The following is a 24,476-nucleotide window of genomic DNA, read 5'->3' as shown; positions in this document are numbered from 1 at the left end:
CTTTCAGCACACATGCCCAGCAGTACTATAAGTCCATTCTTACAGGGTGCAAATGGAAATACGTTTCAATAATTTATACAAACAAGTGGGTTATGCTCAATCACTGCAATTTTAAGCTACTGTACACAGGAATGAAAAGATTATAGAAAAAGTGCCATAGCAACAGTGCCTTAAGAAAAGAGAAAATTAGAAGCATTAAAAAACTGATAAAATCAGATTTAGGATTTCACGGGGAAATGGAACACAGAAAATGAAAAACATTTCTCTGTAGAACAGAAATGGAGAAGCACTGCTCTCGATTCGGTGCAAGTGTGGAAACAGTTGTTTCATGATATTTTGTACATTACCCAAACTGTTGCAGCCTTAGACACAGATCGCCTGGCGCTTGCATTGAATTTTAGGAAATGCAAGATTTCTGAATGATAAATTAACTAAAAAAAAAAACCAAAACAAAACAAAAAAAAAGAAAGCTAATTTTGCAGACAGGTTTACATGTAAAAGGCTAGGTATTTAGCCACCTCAGCATTGATTAGTTTTGGATGTCTAAGCTCTGATACACATGGCTTCCCATGGCTTCACTCTACAAAACATATTTACAACGTGAAGAATACATCTACAAGAAATCTACATTTCAAGGGTTTTACAAATCATTCTTGTATCTTTCCCCTGAATTTGACTCCCTCCTGTCCCCTTCCCCATGTCAACTTTTTTTCTGCCCAGCTCAACGGTCCAAAGTCTACTCAAATGCAGCTCAAAAGTGTTAAGACTGGGCATCAGTTTAATAGTTCCTGTACTCAAAACCATGTGCAATTGTTTACAACTTTTCACACCATGAAGGAATTCTGATTCTTTAGCTTTTCAAGTTCTTTAATTTGTTGCCTCAAAAATAGTATCCTGCAAGAGAAAAGAAATAAATTAGTATAAACATTTTCATTATACAGATATTAAATAAGTATCTACACAAGTACTTCTACAATTTCAGTGAACGATACCAAGCTCCTTAGCTCTATTAATAAAATTCACATATTTTAAAATTAATTCTCAATCTGCTCAATCACCTACAAACACTGTATGCAGATGCACAGCAACCTGACATGTTTGATACCTTAGTTCAGAAAATTAAGTTGCTATATTTCATTGAGACTGATACACAGTTATGTTTAAGCTTGTTCTTCACTTGAATTTAACTCCCAGAAAAAGTGGGACACTGGAAGAGTACACCGAGTAACTGAATATTCTGAAGAATGGTATTATGCCTGTGTCATGCAGTTTTCCGGACTGTACAACCCCCCAAAGCGCTCAAATTTTTTTAAACAAGCAAGTTTTCTTCTAGGTGCAAAACACTTTTTTTCTAGTATTTGGCTCTGTGGCTGGTGGTAGTCACTAGTCATGGTAAGCTCCAATCTCAAAATACTTGATCATTAAAAGACATCTAAGGGGAAAAAAAAAAAGCTGTAACTACACTTGGCTTAGAAATAAATTATATTGCTAGCAATTCCCTTATACATCTTTCCTTATTCTACTGAACTGACATGAACAACTACTGTGATTAATTAACATTTGGTTTACATAACTGTTTCCCAGAATTTTTAATGAATATTTTGAAACAACTTTTCATGATGCTGAAGTATAATGCAAGCTTGTGAATGAATTAAGAAAATATTCAGGCAAAGTTGAATTTTCATATAAATATTCTATAAAGTCCAAAGCAAATTTAATTGATGCAGAAAAAGCATCCACTTCAGCAGACTTTTGTACAACACTTCAAATATGTGCCCAGTTCAGTAAAAATGAATTTTCTACTGAAAAATAGGTGAAAAACGATTAAGATAGGCACACTGAAAAAAAATTAAACTTAAAAATTGGGGGCATATAAAATATATCAGTCAATGAAAAGCGCCTTTTTGCATGCTGCCAGTTATGGTTAAAACAATATACTCGCTTTGCCTAAAGTTCCCCCTTAGAATAAATTTAAATACTTCTCTTCTGTGCAAAAGCATAGAAATAATATAATCATTCAAATGTGTTGCCTTTGATAATCCCATCCTTTGCAAAAGCCTCCCCCCAACCAACTTGTTACTTATGCCATGTATTCCATGTCTTTGGGATTGCAGCAAAAATAAAAGATACATGTTATCATAGACTCAAAGTCATAATGACAATTATCCATTGATAGCTTAAGTATACACAGTGTACAAGAAACAAGGTGTTATTTAGTGACTTGAACATTGACATTTGACATGTTATTTCAGATCAAACATGTACCCAGAGACAGAAATGAAACCTTAGGAAATGAAACCTGTAAGAAACTAAGCATTTCATTAAATATACTACAGAAATTTTAATTTATGTAATGAAGTTATGAAATAAAATTAAAGAAAGAATGGATATTTTTGATTCTTTATTAGGAATTATTTACAAATATGTTATAGCCTCCTTCTGACTACAGATTTACAAATATATTATTAGCCTACTTCTGACTAAAGGATTGTTTTACTAACTGCCAAAAACCAAGAGCTTCTAGGATAAAGCTAGCTATTTAAACAGCATGCAACGCTATTAAAGTGGCTTAAAATAGTAAATCAGAATCACTGTATTCAAACTGTAGTGTGCCTTAGTAGATGGGACAACATCATTCAAAAAAGGAAACTAAATATGAAAATAGATTCAGGATCATGGCTACTGGTGAAAAGTTTCTGCATGTATTGTAAGACCAAACTTTTCAATCTTGCACAAGTCTGCAACAATGTGGTCGTGTATTGCTTCAGTGATATGCAAGACACCTGCTATGACTGACTTAAGAAGCAGAAGTCTACTTTGCTATAATCAACACCTCGCTAAAGAACCCCGAGATCTTCTCAGATGTCTCCTACCTAAATAACAAACATTAAATTTTTCCTTATTTGTGATATCAACAACACCTGTTCAAACTTACCTAACAAATGTCTCATACAAACAGCAGTGTTTAAGACCAGTATAAAGATGTGTACCTATGTGATCTATGCATCATGTATGGACAGATATTTTAGGAGTATGCTGAACTAGTGTGAGTTAATCAGTTTTTCCTAATGCACTAATGTATCTGGAAAGATACTTCTTTTCTATCTAAGTGGAAATACATACAGAAGTTGCATATCTGGTTCTATTCATTGGAGACTAAGAGGTGTCTGTGTGGGAAACAGGTAGAACGTACACAGGGAAGACAGCTTGTAAATCTGGCAAGAATTAGCATGCTTACAAAGTCATCAGTAAATACAGCTCATGCAAAACAATGCTAGAATGAATTCTAATACCACCTTGAAAATTACCATTTTGAAAATAAACACAGAGCGCGCAATTACCTTTGCTCACGCAAAGTTGCTTGAATTTCACATACTCGAACTAAAGACCTTAAATTCTTTAATTCAGTACAAATTTCTGACATATGGACACTTCCCATGTTATGGGCTTCCTCACGTAATCTTGATGCCTGCAATGGTTACACATAAAGGTTAGGATTTTGAATCATGCATTGGAAACAACTGGCTATAGCCAGAGGATTGCTGGATGAGTGTGTCTTAAAACAGCAAAGCACTCAAATAACTTCAAAAGGGAGTATTAATCAGAAGTACATTAAATTCTCTACAAAAGCCCATCTAGAATCAGAAATGAACAACACTGGCTGCCAAGAGATTGTCTAATCCAGGCCCATGCTAAACCAGGGATGGTTTAGACTTGATCCTAACAAATGTTTACCCAACCATAGTACAGGACAGGGCTCCGAGTTTCCAAAGTTTCCAGACTTATATTTCCCATCTAAATTAATCCTTAGTGACACAAATAATTGAATGCCTTCTTTCCAGCTACCTTATACAGGAAAAATACTTTGCAACCCTCTTCAGGTGTTCTCTTCCAGACAAACTCCATTATTTTAATATCCCCACTTACGTCAGGTGGAGACAAGCAGAAGCATAAATTTAGAAGGCATGACCTATCCTCAATCTGTGCATTTCTTAAAGTCTTGTCAATAGCACCAAGAAGACTAGTATAATTACTCTGAGGTCCTCTGTATCACACTGCAATAAGGAAAGAGGACTTCTTGCAAGTGGCACACTGAAAAAAACAAAAACCTGTTTCAAACAGTTCCTTCCCTGCAGTATTAGTATTTAGCAATACTGTTCTCTGCTGTACTGAGTCTGGCTAGGATGGAGTTAATTTTCTTCATAGCAGCCCATACACTGCTTCAGATTTGTGACCAAAACAGTGCTGATAACACACAAATGTTTTAGCTATTTCTGAGCAGTTGATTACACAGCATCAAGGGCTTCTCCCTTTCTCTCTCTGATCCCCCCACCCCAGCAAATAGGTTGTGGGTGCACAAAAGGCAGGGAGGGATCACAGATGGGACAGCTGATCCAAACTGACCACAGGGATATTCCACACCATACAAAGTCATGCTCAGCAATAAAACCAGGGGGCAGTTTTCCAAGGGTTGCCATTGCTTGGGGACTGGCTGGGCATGGGTTGGCTGGTAGTAAGCAAGACTGCTTTCACTTCATCACTCTCCCCCCATCCCTTTGTCTAACTTTTGCCCTTCCAGTTCTCTCCCCCATCCTACTGAGGGAGAGTGAGTGAGCAGCTGTGTGGTGCTTAGTGGCCTACTGGGGTTAATCCACAACATCTGCTTACGTACTTGCACGTAAGCAGATTTTTCCATCCCCAAAATAATGGTATTTAGCACAGGTCTTCATCAACTTCTGGAATTTCTCCAGTTCAAAGCAGCACTTTGCTTTCTAATTCCCTACATTAAAAGTTTTCTTTTCTGGAGTGTTGACATCCAGGAGTACCCTGGTCTCCAGCAGGACATCATTTTGCATGTCCTCCCTACACAACTCCAAAGCCTTGAGACTGATAGCAAACTATCAATAATGACTTTCAAAGTACTTCTTTTTAAGCTGACCTGTCACCCATTTTAAAGTAATCTCATTTAAATGGCTCTAAAATAATTTTTGTATGATTCTTGTTAAGAGGTGTTAACAGTCTTGCTGCAAATCAGGATGTAACATTTATTGCTTTCCTGTACTACCAAAGTCTGACACTTTATCAAAAGAAAAAAAAAAACTCCAAACCTGACATAATTTCTTTCTAAAAGGTCCACGCTGAATATTATCAGTGTTTTCTTTTCAGGTGTTTGTAAAAAGGTAAATTAATCATTTTTTCTACTTCAATATTGCTCAATACTCAAAGTACCTCTACAATTACTGAGTTGAGATGACCTACAATTTCATTTCTCACATTCCTTAAAGAGAGCATAATTATGTTGATTACTAATTAACCACATTACTGGATCTTTTTCCAGTTTTCCCTATTAACTGCTTTTTATAAGTTCTGCGAGTTAACTGCTAGTGGTTCAAGAATTGTTCTAGCTACTAATTACTTCACAGCACATTTCTTCAAGTCTGACTGCTTTAACACAAACCTGTCCTGGCTCACCTAACTTATTTACTTATTTATTTTTCAGTTTACCTGGCATGTGCTCTTATGGCCTAATTTCAATTTAAGCTACGCATCTGGTTAGAAATCTGAAGAAACCAAGGCACTGCGTATTTTAGCCTCTCCACTTTCATCTAGCTTACCTTCTTCACTATGTATTGCACCCATACTTTCATTCACTTTTTCTTTTCCATTAAATATCTGACTTAAGTCCCTCAAGTGTTACTAACCAAAACTGGTCAATAAACAACACTATCACGTGAAATCATCTGAAATAGCAGACAGGACAATACAGCATGTAGCACTTAGCACAAAGGTAAAAGGTATCCAACTGAGTACATGACCGCCTAGCATTAACTGGGTTTTTTGACCATCTTTATTACTGATAGTGGAAAAATAATATTACCTATGAACTGTATAAATCTGTATTTTCTGCATTAAGATGTATGTCAATTTGGTACACAGTGAAAATAACACTATCAAAACTATGGGCCAAGGCCATAAAGAGAAGTGGCTGTGCTACACCATTTCCTTAAACACTTCCCACAGCAATGGCTCAGTTGTTTGACTCAGTACAGGCTGGCAATGTCTTAAAATTGAAATTAAAAAATTAATGAAAAGAAACAAAACAAGAAGCCCAGAGTCCAAATAAGGTATCAGCCTAGACTGCACTTCTAAGAATCATCCTGCAAGTTACTCCCCAAAAGCCCCCAGTGCAGGCTTGAGGCAGCATGCAACCACTCTTCAAAAGACCAAAGTAAACTGGGCTAGGTAAGATTAATATCCCATACAGACTGTCAGATGGGGCTGCCTGTGAAAGGACTTGAACTAGACTCAATAACCAATATGGTGCCTTTGAGTAATACATTCCAAGCAGCTAACATGCATCCAGTTTCCCTGTATTACCACAGCAAGATAGGTTTCATACAGTTAGTTATAAAATATGGATGGCAATTCTACTAGATTTCCCATTACGTAAAAATAGCCCAAATTCAGTCTGAGCCTTCTATATCATCTTAAAAACTGGGTACAACAAACAAGGCAGAGTTCCTTTTTCATTGTGTAGAGCTAACAACCCAGTGACTCAAACTGTAGTAGTCTCAAATAGTTTTAACTGTCACCTAATTCATAACATTTTCCATGTAACAAAAATATTATTATAAAAATTTGTTGAAATTTATGTTCTTTGTAAATTTCAACAGAACTTTGGCAGTAAAAAACCAGTTGTGAGGATAGCTATTCATCTGAGAATTTCAAAAGCACTGGTACTTTAAGCAAGACTGAAAATACGTAACAGCTAAATGGCAATCACATACAAAATCTGCAGGTCTGGCCTAATCTCTCTTCCCTCTCCTAAGGCCAAGCACTGAGGGTTTTTTAAATACTTTTAATTCCTAGAAGAATCAACCTGTGTAAGAAACCCAGATTTTAAGCTACACATTTGCACTCTCACAGAGAACAAAGCACAAATGTACTCACCTGCTTTTCTGCATGGTCTGCAGGCCAGCCTTGAACATGCTTTATAAGATTTTCATTGAAGTGTGCTGCTAGCGTAGGTGTTAATGAGCAAGTCGGTCGTACAGATGTATTCTGCGGTGCAGGTGTTGAATTTGATGCACTAGTGCTAGAGGTATGATTTGGACCTGGTGATGGGCTTCTTTGACTACTAGAAAAAAGAATTAAATAAAAAGTGAGCATTTAAAAACATATGTAAACTATAGAGAAATAAACACTTAAAATTCATTGCTTCCAGCCACAAAAATACATAAAGCATTTAAGTCACAAGTAAATACTTCTGGTAGACCAAACCTGTACCACTTTTCCACAAACCTCCTACTTGTATGGGAACTGTTTGAGTGCTACAATATAACATGGGGGTTTTTTTGTTTGGTTGGGATTTTTTCAGTTTTTAACTTTGATAGCTGTTCAAGAGATGTAAGCTGTGCCTACATATTAGTGTTGGATAGAAAATACATACATGTATGTTCTTCCTTCAAATAGCTGCAAACCTAAGATTTTCAATAATGACGTATCAGATGGAGTTAAGCAAGTTTATTCAACAGAATATCAGCAAGTGTCACAATAATCATTAAAAACAAAGCCTCACATCCTAATCTAAAAATATAGCCATATGGGCTTTGAGGAATGTAATTATTTACTAATGCCAAAACACAAACACCTAGATGACTTTGTGATACTGTACATCCTCACTTAAAGCACTTAAGAGAACAGAAGTATCACAGGAGCAGTATGTTTGTAGCTATCAACTTGACTGCCTTACTGGTACATATTCATGCTGCCGTTTTTCTGGTTGGTGTGTTAACCTGTTGCTGGAGAACAGATACATGGGGACATGTTCAGCTGACATGTCCTGTAGGACAAATGAAAAACTCTGTGCCTTGGACAAAGTCTTTGACTGTCCTCTTTCAAATCTCCATATGCAAGCAAACACAACATCTACATTATCTGAACACTACCCAATACACAGCTTTTCAAATTCTACTTTGCAACTATAATTCTTCATCAAAAACTTTTCTAATGTTTACTAAAAAACTCTCATGTTGATCTTGGCATAGTAGTCTTTTGCCATCCACAGTGCTCAAGATTGTTATCTACAAAGTATTCTAGTCATTGCTTTAAGCATTAGGGTTTTTGCTGTTGTTTTTTGTTGTTTTTTTTTAACTGAATTCCTCTAATAATTACCCTCTCTCCTCTCACTCCATCTTACAAGACAGTTTTCCTCTCTACCTCCCCTCCTCATGTATGGGAGGGACCTTCTTAAGTTTTTCTCTTTATAAAGCCTATTCCTGCTGCAGTGCCTAAAAACAGTGGGTAAATCTTTGGTAAACTGGTATGACTGACTAATCCACAAGGACTCTTGTGCTCCCAATTTGCAAATACTCATTCCCCACCTTACACTTGGATGGTAAGCTCTCTAGGTAAAGTAGGGGGTTTTTGTTTCACTTGTATCACTTCTCTCAATAAAGCTATGATATACAACCTGAACACCTAACATTAAGCCCAGCAAGCTACCCAAGTTCCCTGAAAATATTTTAAAATCACTGATACTTGAATTTACTTTCCATGTGTCCAGAAAACCAGGTATCAGGGCCAGCATGAACACCACATTCTCATATCATATGTATCCAACCACATCTGACGCAACTGCCAGAGCTGTAGCCACACGGTTCTGCTATGTGTAAGAGTTCATCGCTGTTCTCCAACTCCTGTACTATCAGCAATAGACAACTCCACTGTGACTTTCACCAGCATCCAAACTGCTATTTGGTATATCACCATTATCAAACAAAAGATCAGAATGTGGGGGTTTGTATCCTCCTTGCAAGCACTGCTGTCCAGGGAATCTGATCTTCTAGGAAACCAGAACTTGTGCTGGGAGGGGTATATAACCCATGGTGGGGAAGCTTAGAAGCTGACATTTCAGCACATGCCCTTTTCTACTCGCCCATCCCTTGCAAAAACAAGGCCTCTACACTCTTCCCTTTCCAGCATTCATTCAATCACTCCCCCCTCCCCCCCTGCTGCCAGAGAGGGACTCTGTTCTTCTGTTTTGCTAAGAAGAGGTGGGAGCAGCACTAGTTATCCATGCAAAAAAGAACAAGGACAGGTCAGGATGAAAAGTCTGCTCTGTCCTTTCCACCCCTGTCACAGAAGACAGAGGATGTAGTAATCTTGAGCAGGACAAAAGAACATCACTAGCACCATAACAGTAATGGTACCTCACAGTTACAATGTTTTTTGGTACTACATATACTGAGAAATAGTAGTACTAAACGTGTAAGTACTTAGCTGTTACTCATAAAATTATGTTTACAATCACTCTCCCACTGGCAGCACATAATATAGGTCTATTTCTTAAAACTTTATTACTACTTGCCTGCAAGTGATATAAAGTAATATGAAGAAAAAACAAATTGAGAGGAATCTTAATTCATCACCTAACCTACACCCTTGAGGGCTGAAAACATCCTAGCATAATGCAACTATCTTTACAGTCCAATGTCCAGCCATTTATCCTAATCACACACTTGCAAAGAATTACAGCAGGTTTCCAAACAAACAGCCAACAACTTAGGTACAGCACACCGCTCTGCAGCAGACTTTAACCTCATTCCTTTCAGTAGCCACAAAACTTGTTTAAAAGCTTAGAATTAAAAAAAAAAAAAAAAAAAATGCAGAAGGATTTTGGCAGGCAGCTTTGTTAGTGTTGCATACATAAATTTCCCTTGATTTCAGGCAGCAGAAGTTGCAAAAGGGAATAGATGATGTAACTGGGGGGGAAACTATTCTTTGGGTTTTGTGCTCTGTGTTCTCTTCAGTTATTGGCTCAACTACTTCAAAACCACTTACAAGTGCAAACGCTTAACTGTAGAAATGTTCAGTTGATAGAAAAAAATGGCATTTAGATTTTGAAGCTGGAGTTGAAACTAGCAAAGAACATGAAGGGCAACAAGAGCTGTACATCAGGAGCAAATGAAAGGTTAAGGAAGAGATCTACAAAGCAAGGGGACCTAGAGACAAAGGACATGAAAAAGGCCAGGATAGTCAGCCACTTTTTTTGCCTGGCTTTTTTATGGGTGTGGTCTGCCCTCAGGCCTCCCACATCCCAAGCACATCAGCAGAATCAGTGAGAATAAAGTATTACCTACAGCAGAGGAAGAAGTTAAGGAGCAGTTAAGCCAGCTGGACATATGTCCATGCAACCAGATGGTATGCATCCAAGGGTAATCAGGGAGCTGGCCAGTATAACTCAGATGCTGCATCATCTGATGATGGGGGGAAAAAAGCAAACGTTAAAGCCATCTTCAAGAAGCACAAGGACAAAAATCTGGGGAACTACAGGCCAGTTGACCTTAGTCTCTGGGAAAGTTATGGAGCAAGTCTCCTGCAAGGGGTTCCAGCTACATGAAGACTAAAAGGCCAAAAAAAAGAGCCAGCATATTTTTACCAAGAACAAATTGTGCCTGACCAACCTCACTCTTCTATGATGATATGACTGGCTCAGAGGATAAGGGGAAAGCAGTGACATTTCATGTGTAAGATAGGTGGAAAAATGAATGAACTGCTGGGCTCAAAGGCTGCAGTCAGGAGTACAAAGACCAATCGAAAGCCAGTGACTAGTGCTGTCCTTCACTGATTAACACTGAGGCCAATACTGTTTAATGTTTTTATTAAAAACCTAGATGGTGGCACACAGTGCACCTTCAGTGAGTTTGCACATGACACCTCCTTGTCATTGTGGGAGCAATTAATATGCTGGAGGGCAGGCTGTTATTCAGAAGGACCTGAATGGGCAGACAGGAACCAAGTCCGAAAAAGACAAATGCAAAGTCCTGCACCTGGGGTGGAATAACCCTGGGCAACAATACTGGAACAATCCCACGGGACAGCACAGGCTGGGTGGGTAGAAAGCAGAAAAGGTCCTGAGGATCCTGGTAAGCCAGCAGTGTAGCCCTGTGGCAAAGCAGGCCAAGCACACACTGGGCTGTATTAGCAAGAACATGGTTGAAGAAAGCAATTCTTCCCCTCTCTTCAGAGATTATGAAACCGTAGTACCTGGAGCACTGTGCAACAGGGAGCCCAAAACTGGACAAGAATTAAACTGCCACACCAAAGGAATCTGGCAGAGGACCACACAGATGACTAGGGGGCCAAAGCACATGCCGTATCAGGAGAAGCTAAAAGTTTATTCAGTCTGGAAAAGAGAAGGCTGAGGGAAGGAGACTGAAGGATCTTCTTACTGTTTTGAACTACCTATGGGGAGAGCAGACAGCCAGACTCTTTTCAGAGGTGCACAGTGATAGGACAAGAGGCAGAGACACAAGTTGCAACAAGGGAAATTCTAATTAGACATAAGGAAAAAACATTTCACCATAAGGGTAGTCAAACATTAGAAGACGCTCAGAGATATTAAAAAAATCACCTAAACAAAGTCCCTAGCAATTCAAAATTGCTGGTCATACATTGAGCTAGGTCTTGGACTAATCACAGCTAAAAGTCCCTTTCAACCTAAATTATTCTATGTTTCTAAGTATTCATACAGCATCAGCAGACTGATGGTGCAGAGAAAGGCTACATTTATTAACTAAGTAGAATTGAGGCATCACCTTCAATGCTTACGTACTCCTTAGTTCTATAGGATCAAAGTTCCTCTACGACTTGCCTCCTTTCCATTTATCAACATGGCTTCTCTGACTCCTATTTCATCAGTAAAAATCACTCTAACCCATCAGAAACATTTCAGGAAAATAAATAAAATCCGTGGGTTTCTCAAAAAGAAAGTTGTATCTTAATTATGAATAAAACATAGTCACTAAATATCCCAGCACTGCTATGTTAGCAGCAGGGGGAGCTACAAATGCAGCAATGACACACAGTTCCAGTGCTGTATTTTTAAATGCTTCGATAAAGCCAAATATACCTGCCTTAACTGCTGGATGAGTTAAAGACCGACTTTGTCACAGATAATGGAATGCTTCCGAAGAGGCAAAAACATCTATACAAGAGTATGAGAACAGGATGTTTCTGAAATACACTACTACAAACTACAGAATCTTACAACCTACGAAAAATGGGAGGAAACACCTCCTCCTCCAGCAGTTTTGCATTTTCTAAGGTAAAGGAAAAATATTCCAAGTCTTTTCTGGAAATAAAGAGAAACTGGCAACCTGATGAAACTATTAATTATAGAAGCACTCATTTAGTTCCATTTTTAAAGCAGCCATAATTCATGGCATGTCTTTGGAATCATCTCTTAACAAAAGACTCACTGTATGCCTACTTTGCATTAATTTCCTAACTTACATGACTGAAATGTTCACAGCTTTAAAGTTATCAATAGCTATTCACATATTTCTTAGTGCTTCCTCCCAAACGAGTTAAAAATAATTTCAGCTCCATTCACTTAAAACTTTTAATAATAGTAAAAGCAAAGGAAATGTAGTTGTGATTAACAATGAATCTGTGTGAATCTGCACAATGAATCTGTGTTTAAGCTGTAGAAAAATGCAACCTTAATTCATAGAGCCTCTTTTTGGACCACCTGTCCAGTTCAGGTTGCTAAGCTGTCGTTCATTCCTATTAAAAAAGTAAAGGGAGTTAGCCCCAAGAGCAGTTACCAATCCAAGTGACTGCTTTTACCTACTACAAAGGAATAATCTGTTCTATATCAATTCAGAAATACTGCCTAGACACAGGAAACCTTTTGCAGATGACTAAATCTACATCTGAGCTGGTCCATTTTCATTAAACTCCACTGCACTGAGGAAAATACCAGGATTTTCCCAAATTACCTGTTCCTTAATCTTCCATTTTTTGCAAATGAGACACAGAAACACAAGAACTCATGATGCACAATATACCATAGTCACAAACATGTAACAATTTGAGAGATACAGGATACTAAATAATACTAATATTGTCACAGTATCTTTGATACTAGCCTGCACATTCTCCTGTACTTGTGCAGTGCCTTCTGCGCCGCAGCCTCCTCAAATACAGGACATGTACTCTGCATGACTCCTCTGCTTCAGCGGTACAGTTGCTAGGATAAACTCAGCTTCCCTTCTCCAGCAAAATGCTGATGCCAAGCAGAGCAATGGTTTGCAGAGGACCAGTAGATCCCTAAAGGGAACTCGATGTAGGTAAGGGTTATGCCAGAATAGGAAGTCCTGTAACCCAAAGGGAGGGTGGGGTATGGATTAGCAGGTCAAATGCCCAGCAGAATCACTTCATGCAGACTCCAGGCCATGGTGAATGTTTCCAAGAATAAGACTATCTTCCTTAGCAAGATTTCCTATGGGGAAAGGGTGATCAGCAAAGGACAAAAGGGTCTGTGACTTGAGAGCTGTTCCCCAAAACCTCACCACTCCTTGTAAAAAGGTCTAGTCCCCTTATTAAAAAAGGCTTAGCTGTTGCCAAGTATAATTTTATTTTTGGTACTGTAATTCAGAAAGATTTAAACGGCACCATCCATAATTACTAGAGACTGGAGCTGGTATACTACATCTTTATTCTACCCATAGAGAAAAATTAGTTGTAGGTTAGACATCTGCCAAAGATTAGAATCAAGTGTCTGTAAGACAGCCAACATTAAAGGCTCAAAAACTTCTGACTTGCTTCTGTTTGTACGCTCAAACTGATCAATATTGCAGTGTCTCCAGTAAAGACAGTCACTGGGACAGGACTACCAAGGAAACAAACAAAAAATCCACTGCTCAAAAAAACCTAAACACAAAACAATCCCCTTCTCCCCACAAAAACAGCAAAACCCAGCACAGATTTGAAAATCTAATAATGTTAGTACATTGATGACATATAATCAAAGGTCCCCTTTATTAGTAGTCCCAGAAGGGCAGATAAAAGGATCTCATTAATTTACCATCTGGAAAGCACCACCACGTAGCTTCAGGTATGCTGACAAGGAAAGAGTGTTGGGGTTTTGTTGTTTGTTTTTTTTTGTTTGTTTGTTTGTTTTTTATATCATACCACCATATTCAACCACTCTAAAAATCTACCTTTTAAGTAGTACAACACCTTGTAGATTTACAGGAATCCATTGCGATGATGCACTTTTTAAAAAGTCAACCTGCCATCTCCTCCTGTCACAGTTCTAGACCATGACATCACAGAAGGATCTTACGACAAATCTTTAGTTACAGCCCCTGGAACCAATATGACAAAGTGCACAGCATCCTACACAACGAAAAGCCCATGTTCCCAGAAGACAAATTTCAGATGAGATACAGATCCTAAACACACCTTGTAAATCCAAGGCTAAATGTTCCTATCATGCAACATCTGAATAGGCTGCGATGTTGACAAAAAAGTCTGGCCAAGGAAAAGCATAACTTCATTTTTTTATGTTTTTCATTAAAGCAGCAAAATCGCCTGATAGACAAAAGTTCTTACTAATTCAAAAATCAAATTACCCTACAGCAAGACACCACAAGCATCTAACACTAAGCAAATCACAGAGTTAAAGCATTTAATCTCACAACTGCACAGAGAGAAACAAAAGCTCCAGACTCAGAAATCACAATACAAGGAATCACTTGTAAAATTAACTTCAGAGTGACAGGGCAGAAATACGAATTCTGTTTTGCTTCTGTGAATGGAATTCTAGCGGTGGTCCTAAAATAGAGCTAATGTGGTAGATCCTCCGTAACAAAGATATTTAGCTGCATCCTCTCAGTATCAGCAGTTAAATCATATATTCAATAAATAAGCCAAAGAAGAATCCACAAATTGCAACATATACAACATATATTGGATCCAGAGCAAAACCAGAGGACAGCACAGAGAAGTATTTCAATATACCTTGAGCGCTGAAGACTTCGTGGAGAGGCAGGTTCATGTCCTGCCTGCTTGTCAGCTATTACTGGCTGCTGAGGTGCTGCCTGTGAAGCTGGTCCTTGTTTAACACCTGGAGTAGCAACCTGGAAAGTTCAAAACTTCATTAGATTTCCTCTACAGTAAATATCAAGTGTAAGAAGAAAACATGGAAATTACAAGACCAGTGGGGTTTTTTGATACAAGGTCTTCTGTTGACAGAATTTTTATATTCTTCACAAGGTGGGTTTTTTTTTTTTAAATCTTCTCTAGTTCCACAGCTGTGATAGCTTTTTTTACTAAAATAAAAAGAGCACTTAATAGACATAACAGAAACAAATTTAGATCCATCTGACTTGTCAAAATAATGCAGCTTTATTAGGTAAAATAGTGCAACCCAATTTCAATTTGGACTCTATCTTCCATGTGAGCACCAAGTTAATTTTCAACCTTGGAAGAATTGTTCATTCCCCAAATAAAAATTTTCACTTAAGAAGTTAAAAGTTCCCTCCTTGAAAATACATTACACAGTGTCAAGAGCAGAATTAGGACATAACCGTATTATAACTTCTCTATCAGAAATGGAAAAAATCTAAAGCATATTTGTCAGTCTGTTATTCCCCCTTTTTAACTCTTTTGTCAGTTGTAAACAAATTAATAACAAAAAAAGAGTCACCAGTAGTTTTTTGCTTTTTCTTTGTAGTACACATTCACATTTAAGATATTAAGACACCAGCAGTGAGATGCGGTCTTTTTTTCTGTGAATGACTGAACTACAACAGGATGAAAGTTTGGGAATATAATAGGGTCTAAGTTACAGTAAATGAAGTTCAAGATACTTTTTTTTTCCTCACACTCTGCATACCTCTGCCCATTTTAAAGCATGTACAAGAGAGGAAGCAGCTCCAAGATTTATCCCCCAGTCTGGAAAATGAAGCTAACAATTTTAAGAAAGAGGGAGGGAAGAAAAATAGGTTTAGGGATCCAAAAAGACAAAAAACATAAATCAGGCAGCCTGTCTGGCATTTTCTGACATCAAGCTGGTATAGATTACTAACTAGTGGTCATCTGAACCTCCAGAAATTCTCTCAGTTTCAGAAACAGACTTCTGTGAAACAAACCACAGACAGCAAGTCAGACAGTATCTGCCAAAGTAAATTCAAGACCTAACTTCATTTATTTAAGTATACAGGAAATCTTAATGTAATCTCAAACCTACTTATATGTCTAAGAGGAAAAGCCGCCTTTTAAAACTATCATCAAAAGCCAAAAAAAGTCTGAATAGCACATGAAAAGGTCATGGTTCTGGAAAGATAAAGCAAGATCATTTTAAGATCACTCAGTGTGCTGAAATCAACAGAATTACACAGTTGAGGGGGGGTGAAATAGTAGTAGTTCATAAATTGATTTATGAAAAAAGAACACCTGAGTATCTTTATGAAATGTATGACATAAAGAACATTGTGATTAAGGCCTGAACTTTGCTCACCCTGTGAACAGGCATAACTATTGAGGCTGTTCAAACAGAAGGAACAATTTCAAAAGGGAAGTCCATCAGATAATATAATCACCTTGCAGATCCAAACTGGAAAACTAACCAACTCCTTGGCTGGCAAAAGTAAAAACAAAAATGGATTGTAGAGAAAAACTGAGATTTGTGAGATAAATGACCCACAAAATCTCTTAACTATTCACTCTTTTCAAAGTGTTTCAAAGACTCTAAGTAAGTGTACCAGGGACAGAAAAATAATAAGAGCTAAAAAAACCCACAACAGTATTCTATAAGCAACATTCTTGCTGAGCTTGACACGTCTGTGTAACATGCTTTACACAGTTATTTTGTAGAAATTCAGAACAGTTTCTAACCATACTACACTGGCACAGATAAATAGCAAAATGTGATGCCTAGGATCCTCAAGCCTGCAACACCTGACCTGCCATGCACATACAGCACACTTCCAAGCAGACATACCAGCTTGCGTTTATAAACGGTATAGACATGTTCATGTAGTCTTAAGTAACAGGCCCTACAGTGCAAATGGTACTACACTGTTCGCAGAGCCAGCCCAAGTATCTGTGCATCTGGCACCGGGCTCTGCTTGCATGGTTCTAGTTCAGCTTTGTCTATGCCTGCTGCACAGCAGCACCCTAAGCCCATGAGCTTGTACTCTGAAAGCAAGTGTGTCCTGACACAGCACCACATCTTGATTATGCATAATTTACTTTAAACTCTTAGAACTGGATAAGCTAACCTGACTGACATATATATCCAAAGGAGTACTACTAAAACAGACATGCTCACACTGGAGCTATCAACACCTAAGTTCTCATCTCAGTCCCATCTTATGGAACTGAATTACATGAATACAAGAACGGTTAAGAAAGTTCTTTCCCTACTGAACTGGAAAAGTATCCCCTGCTGAACCAGAATTTGTTACTTCTGGGACTAAACACACAAACAATTCAGGTTAATATTTCAACAGCTCTGTTGTTAGCACCAGATTTGACAAACACAAAAACCAAGAAAAGATCCTGCTGTCAATCATTACTGCTAACTCTGTTTAGCTGATCTGCGAAGCTACTTGAGGTACCTAGAAAATAGAAAGCTTTTATTGTTATGACACCTCAGCATAGTAAGAGTTGTAACTTTCTTACAGAGGGATGAGAGTAAAAACTTGCCAACGTATGTAATAATGCACAACAGTCCATCAGGATTGATAGCATTCCAAAGCCAAAGACATTATAGCTTAGAATGAGTAACTCAGAAATTTACTACACTTAACACTTTGATTGCAACCACATTATATGTGCTTCAAAAATATACCAGATGTGCAATCTCACCTCACTGTGGTGCAATCTTAAGGAAAGATGGATTAAAACATAGTAATTTCAAAATGTGTCACAGTATGCTCATCAAAATATAGATGTCACCACTTTCAGCAGAACTTCTATATATGTATCAATAAAACACACAATATCCTACTTGGAAGATAACCAGAGGTGAAATCCTGCATGCCAAGTCACTAACTATAGGCAATCACACAGCCCTGCATATAAATGGAGATTCTCCGATCAGACAAAGCATAGAATAACAGTTTTTTTGCAGAATGGCAGCCTTGCTACAGTTACACTGAACTCAGATCAACTCTTCTCAAACCTGTATTTAGCCTTGAAGTTTTTTTTGCTTCTACTGAAAACCTGAGGGAAAGCTTGGGTGTCCAAAATCATTCAATTATACAGTTGGTCTACCAAGACAGGTGGCCCTACTTAGAACACTTGACTTGCCTTCACTTTCTCTTAAGGCATAGTTTACTACCACACCACCTACTTCATAGGTATCATGCTGGCCTTCATACTTGGCGAAAGGCAGTGAGTTCAAGTTTGTCTGCACAGTTCTAGGGAAACATCTGTAACAGGATGATAAATACTAAAGAAGCTAAGTTTATAAAACAAGGCTAAATGTCTTGGAGGGGGGGAAACCTGCTGAGCTGCCCTTCCTTCAGGTTTTATTTCAGAAAACACTGTAGATTAAGATCCCAAAGGATAAAACTTTTGCCATGTTTATAATGTAGCTGATAATCAGAACTTTATAAACAAAGTAGATCCAGATCTCTGGGTTGTAGAGACCAGAACAGATCAACTTCCAGTTACTGACACTAAACAACTTCAGAAGATTCTTTTTCATATCCCAAGATTTGAAAGGGCCAGACATCTCCCTTCCTACGTCTGCTATTTGATAATTTCATTACTTGTCACCTAGCTATGGGATGTGACCACATAGATTGAGGATGCACTCCAAGAGCAGAAACAAAGACAACAAGCAAGATTAGTACAAACATGAAGCTTTCACAATTGACTGTACCATTGTCAATCACAACAAACAGGAAGAATCACTTGGTTTTCTTTGTACCCATGAGAAAATTCAAATGTAAGAAAATGAGGCATTTAGACTAGAATGAGGAATGCAATCTGTCCTCCTGAAGATAAAAGTATTCCTTGAAGGCCTTCAAGACATAAGAGGTTCTCTTCCAAGCAGAAAATTGAAAAATGCCTCAGCTAAGCAGGGGGTGGGGTGAGCATGAAGGGTGTTGGAGAACAGGGATTTGGGGCAGGCAGGGCAGGGGAGCGTCAAACAAGACTGGTTTCACTCCAAAGTCGAGAGTCATGCTGCTTACGCTGATAAGATACTACATAAGATACTACTGAGCAACATACTGATGGACTGGGTTAAAATCTGAGGGTCTCAATCTTGAAAGAAAGATCCGTAAAATGAAGAGACAGGACAAGCTCCCATTGCATGAAGACAGGAAACCTCTAGGAGAGGTCCAAATCCTCCTCAACCGACTTCCATTTTTCACAGCCGGAACAACACTGTAAACTGCTAAACTTCTGTTTCATTTTTTTAAACTTGCCTAAAAGTCACAAGAATGTTATGCCCTGCAGCTCTACCTATCGCTAAGAAACTCCTTAATGTAAAAGGTTACTTTCCACCAGACAGTGCAAATCAATAGTTCTGCCTTCAGTCCCCTTTAATAACAAAATCCTCCTTCATAATAGGTCCTTTAGCCCAGTATCTCTTCCCACCCTTGCTCAATAATATGAAACACAAATCTTTAAACAAGGAAAAAGAAAAACCTTTAAGGGGAAGTTCATCTTGAGTGCCTCTAATTACATTTGCTTTCCCCACCTGTACACAGCAAAACAGAGTCTCTGATCTGCTGGACAGAGAAAATAAATAAATAGATACATACATACATAAATAAATAATCTCAACTTCAACCAAATTTATTCCTCAGCATTGCCACTTGTAGGACAATCAATACTGAGTTTAGATTGCATCTTTCCTCTGAAGAGTGACCCACTAGAGGGACTGCACCAAAAAAAAGTAGACAACTTTATGTTTTATACTTCATCCTTAGGAAGAACCTTAGGACCTTATTTAGTAGCTTCAATTAATGCTTCCTAGTCACTGATCAATTAAGGAATTCTGAATGAATGGGGGTGAGGGGGCAGAAGGGAAAGGGACATAACGTTATTGACCCTGTAAACACCTAGAACATTTCTAAACCAAATTTCAGACTACATCAAGTCAACTTCCCCAAGAATTTCTCTCCCATTCTAAAAATTGGCTAAAGTCTAGAGAACTGTATCAGCTGTTGCCTTTGGAGTGAGCTTCTGTTTCCATTTAAATGTGAAAATACTGATCTCTTGGTAATATCTCCAGACAGCATCTGAAGTAAACACAAGATTTTCTTCAAGAACAGAAAAGCGTACTAGAATTCCATGCTAGAGGTGTACTGCAAAAACATAGCCAAGTAGTTGCTACCAGTTGGTTCTGTTTCTATTGGGAAAGATAACATACGTATTTTATCACCCTGTATGTAACTGCTAGCATACAGATAAATAGCAGCAATACTTAATATTACCTATCATGGTTTCTTACTACAACATGGCATAAATCAAGAGGAGCTTACCTTCTGCTGCGATGATACTGGTGGCGTAGTCATCAAAGGTTTAAGCGGAACGGTGTTAGTCTGAGGCGTGCTTATTCTTGGCGATACATACGATCTTGGTGATGAGGCATCAGATGTTAAAGACATTGGAGACTGATTAGATGGCTGAGCTGTAAAAAAAAAAAAAAGATTGTCTTTAACAAAACCATATCCTATCTTAAATGTGAATTAGATTTTCTTTTGGTACTTTGGAATATGCTGTATTAGATAATATAGAAACATATTCACCCTGAGACAGCTGGAGGGGTGAACAACTGGAACAATCAAATGTTCAACAACCACCCTAACTAAAGAACTGTATTCCCCTCAAACCCTCCACTTCAAAAACTTGAGGGGAGGGGGAAAGAGAAGAAGCTATTATGCAATGCTTTTTACACACTAAAAGACTAAATTAGTTTCATTTGCGATTCCTATTTTAGAGTGCTCAACTCAATTTAACCAAAAGAATGCATGAAGAGTTTATCTAGAAAACTATTCACCTATTCTAGGCATCTACCAACAGTCCCCTGCCCATGTTTTTATTAGTTTAAAAATTAGCATTAGCATAATACTGCTTACCTACTCAATAACGTGACGGCATTTATTGTTTTGGTTTAAGTTTCTAGCTTTATTAAGTTACAAATAAGAATGTATTAAAGATACATGAAGGAATATCTTTCCTGGAAGCTACTACTTACAGAAGACTACACCCCCCCCCCAACCAGATAGAATAAACTTTCTTCTAAGAATTTAATGTCTCCCCCAAGAGTAACAGCTGCACAGTATTACAAGAAGGGTGTTCGACCAAGGAAGAGTTGTGGTTTATATTGAACATGAAATAATGTCTAATTAAGGTTCAGAATAAATTGAGAGGGTCTTGCACATTTCATATTACTCATATAGAGTTAGTTAACATACAAAGAAAATCTCAAGAAGCAAAACAGAGAAACCCATTTACTTAGTTGCCTGTCAGCTTCCTGCTCCTCAAGTAACAATTTCTTATCCTATCTTTGGAAAAAGAAGTCATTCAACATCCTCCACACCAGACGGCCAAAGATAAAACAAGAGACAGCTTCTACAAGTTTCAATTGTATCAGCCTTTATAAAATGCAACATCAGCCTTCATAAAATGCAACGTAACAAATTTACATAAGTGAAAAGAAGACTCTGAATACCTTGCGTAGACAGTTGTGCAGCTTGAGAAATTAGGGAAGTGATATTGAAAGCAGATGGTCCAGCAGTAAGAATTTTATGGAGTATAGACTGCAGAGAGGCTTGTGTCACAGCTGCTGTTAGAACTAAAAACAAACATTCTGTTTTACTGACAATTCTAGAACATCACTTTAAACTGTTCAAACTGCCTAAATACATTTGAAGCCGCATTTTCTTTCTGACTTTGTTCCCATATCCACAATAGACCAAAGAGCCACCGGAACTATTTTTCAGTTATTTGAATCCAATTCATGAATGCCTGGCATGTCTAACCAAGTCCTTTATTTAGTAGTTTTACCTTTGAGACATACACTAAAAAAATTCTTTTAAAAAATAACTTTAACTCATCAGCTTGACCTTATGGATCAATAATAATTCTTGTAATCATAAAAAGAGTATTTGTTCAATTTGTTGTTGTAGTAAGCAGAATGTGTGTGGGGTTTTTAAACTATAGTAATTAAAAAAAAAAAAGGCAAAAAAGCAGTATCACTTTAACTCACTAAAAGAGATGGCGAGGGAAGACTCCCTGCTTAAGGAAAAAGAAAGGATCTTTCAAGTTAAAAATCTAGACACTCAGTGTTTCCTCTTAAAAACAAACAAACAAAACCACACACACAAAACCAAACCATGAACAAAAACAGAACACAAACTTTTTTGTTCTGGGTTAAGCTGTCCCACCCCCTCCTCCTCCAGTAAAGAATTGTATCATTTTCAACCAACTGTTTTAAAACTGCACTACGCCAGAAGAACATCTTACAGTATGAGCTGATGAGACTCAGCTTCTGAACTAATCCTTTCAAAAAGGTGTACAGGCTCTGTGGGATACTTCCTGAACATACACTACCCATGCACAAGTCAGAAAAAACTGACTCACCAGCACAAACACAGAATAACTCTGCATCATGTGAACAGTAAGGGCAGTCCTGCTGTGCAAGGTGAAGTCACTCTGCCCACATGGACCTGCCAGACAGGCCCTCATGCCATCAGAACAGTACTAAACACTCTTGTTCCAAGACAGACACAGCTGCTGCTCAGATATGGCAAGAGAAAATTACTAGGAACTTAAATTGGCAGCTTTCTAATGAAATACAATTGGAGTCTTGACTAACCTTTCATTTTTTAACACAAACCACGATAGTCCTACTTTTTTAGTCCAATCTAGTGCACTACAGTTTAAAAAGCTTCTCCCTGCACAGGAAAAAACAATAACCTACTCACCTATTAGTACTGAATGAAGCCATAATATTTGCTGATTAAAAGAAAGACAGCTTTTCCTTATAAATTATCTTAACACACCAAACAGTAATATTTTAAGTAAAATTTTACTTTGACTTTCATGGTTTGCACTTTTAAAAAGTTAATTAACTCTAGGCACTACATGTAAATGTTTTGCTTCCTATTTAAATTGGTGATCAGTGCACAAGAAGTTCCAACAAGCAAACAAAAAATCCACACCACTTTCTTCATCAGTAACCTGCCACATGCAGACACCACATTAGATAAAATTACATTCAAAATGCATCAACTCTACTTGTTCTTGCAGCAAAAGGCACTATAGCTAGTTCTAAACTTTCTTCTAATAAACTAGCCAATGTGACAAAAAAATCTAAGGGATACACCGATTACATGCACAAAATTTAACTTGCTAGCAAAATTACTGATATGCTATCTTTACTCAGAGAAGCTAACATGTTCCACTGAAGAAAAAAGTTGACAGGCAACAAGATTTAAAAATCCCTAGGAGTTTCAGTATTTGCAAACACATATTATTAGAATTGCATCACAAACTACAGAAAACAAAGAACATTACACAAAACAAAAGAACAAAAAGCTCTAACTAAATTTTGTGCAACAGATGAACGCTGATACAGCGATTAAGTCACCGGTCTCAATTAGACTGCTCACATACATCAGAATTTATTAGCTTAAACAACCTTAAACATTACTTGGCTAATTTAAAAAAGTTTTAACAGAAAAAACAAACAAACAAAAATAATCCCCACTTTATCTAGGGATTCATTTATTCACTCTTGATTTAAAATAAGGCTTGCATTTACTACAATGCTTAATATCCAATAATGTACTAATGTGGGTAAATAAGAGATTATATCAACTTTAAAGAATCCTTACCTTCATTGATTTTGGATATATCTACGCTAGAATTATTAAGCTGCAAGGTGGCCTGCAGAGCAGGCAGCAGCTGTCGAAGGAGATTTGGGTCCTGAAGTAACGGAGGAATTGGTGATTGTGGGACAGGCGAGACAGGAACTGTAGGAGCAGATGAAGCAGGTGCAGAAGTTGGATTCAGTCCAGAAGCAGAAGATGTAGAAGGAGTTGTGCAAGAATGTGATACAGACTTGTCCACAGATGCAGACTCTGAACAGAAGACAGACAGTAATTTTCATTTTTCCCAATATAACCTGACAACTTCTCACTAGCACAATATTCACAATAAATTCAGAAGATCAAATGTTTAACTATCTTAATAAGAAAAAAAAAACACAACCAAACATGAATATAATAAAAACTGAAGATACTTGATATCTAGTGTAATTTACGCTACTGAGCCTAGTATTTATTAGGAACACACACACACACACAAAAAGTTTTTCCACTTCAAGATATTGGACTGAAAGTACTACAAATGGGAATTTTTTTCCCCTAGCTTTTACGACAAACGTGGGTCAAAAATTCCTTAGTGATTTTTCCTTTACTGTGCATACACTCATATTCTATGTTTTTACTCATGATTCCAATCTTTCTTTGGAAAATATACTATGAGCAAGAAACTTACAGCCTGTGGACTTTACAGATACACTAGTATGACAAATTTGAGGGGAGGGTATAAGCCATGCTTCATTTATTCAGAGACCCAACTACAAGAAGCTATAAAATAAAGACCACGTCTATCATACACAATCCAGCTACATTGCTCAGGATTCACAGGAT

The 24,476-nt window shown here is 37.7% G+C and overlaps 1 protein-coding gene across 5 annotated transcripts in view; it reads right to left on the bottom strand.

Annotated features, from left to right (window-relative positions):
• Positions 1–685: 685 nt before the first annotated feature.
• WAC (WW domain containing adaptor with coiled-coil) overlaps positions 686–24,476 on the bottom strand; it is a 63,647-nt gene continuing 39,856 nt past the window's right edge. For 4 of the 5 annotated variants that reach the window (XM_049798953.1, XM_049798951.1, XM_049798955.1 and 1 more), the window contains 7 exons: positions 23,658–23,903; positions 21,491–21,613; positions 20,298–20,446; positions 14,812–14,930; positions 6,952–7,138; positions 3,342–3,469; positions 686–894 (listed from right to left, as the gene is read on the bottom strand). In XM_049798953.1, the coding sequence (XP_049654910.1) occupies positions 825–894; positions 3,342–3,469; positions 6,952–7,138; positions 14,812–14,930; positions 20,298–20,446; positions 21,491–21,613; positions 23,658–23,903 (1,022 nt within the window). In that variant the 3' untranslated portion in view covers positions 686–824. The remainder of the gene's footprint in view (positions 895–3,341; positions 3,470–6,951; positions 7,139–14,811; positions 14,931–20,297; positions 20,447–21,490; positions 21,614–23,657; positions 23,904–24,476) is intronic. The other variant, XM_049798952.1, reaches the window with a different exon arrangement.

Source organism: Accipiter gentilis, chromosome 4, assembly GCF_929443795.1.
Source record: "Accipiter gentilis chromosome 4, bAccGen1.1, whole genome shotgun sequence".
Lineage (NCBI taxonomy): Eukaryota > Metazoa > Chordata > Aves > Accipitriformes > Accipitridae > Astur > Astur gentilis.
Note: the sequence above shows the minus strand (reverse complement) of the source record. Positions and strands in the feature narration are given on the sequence as shown.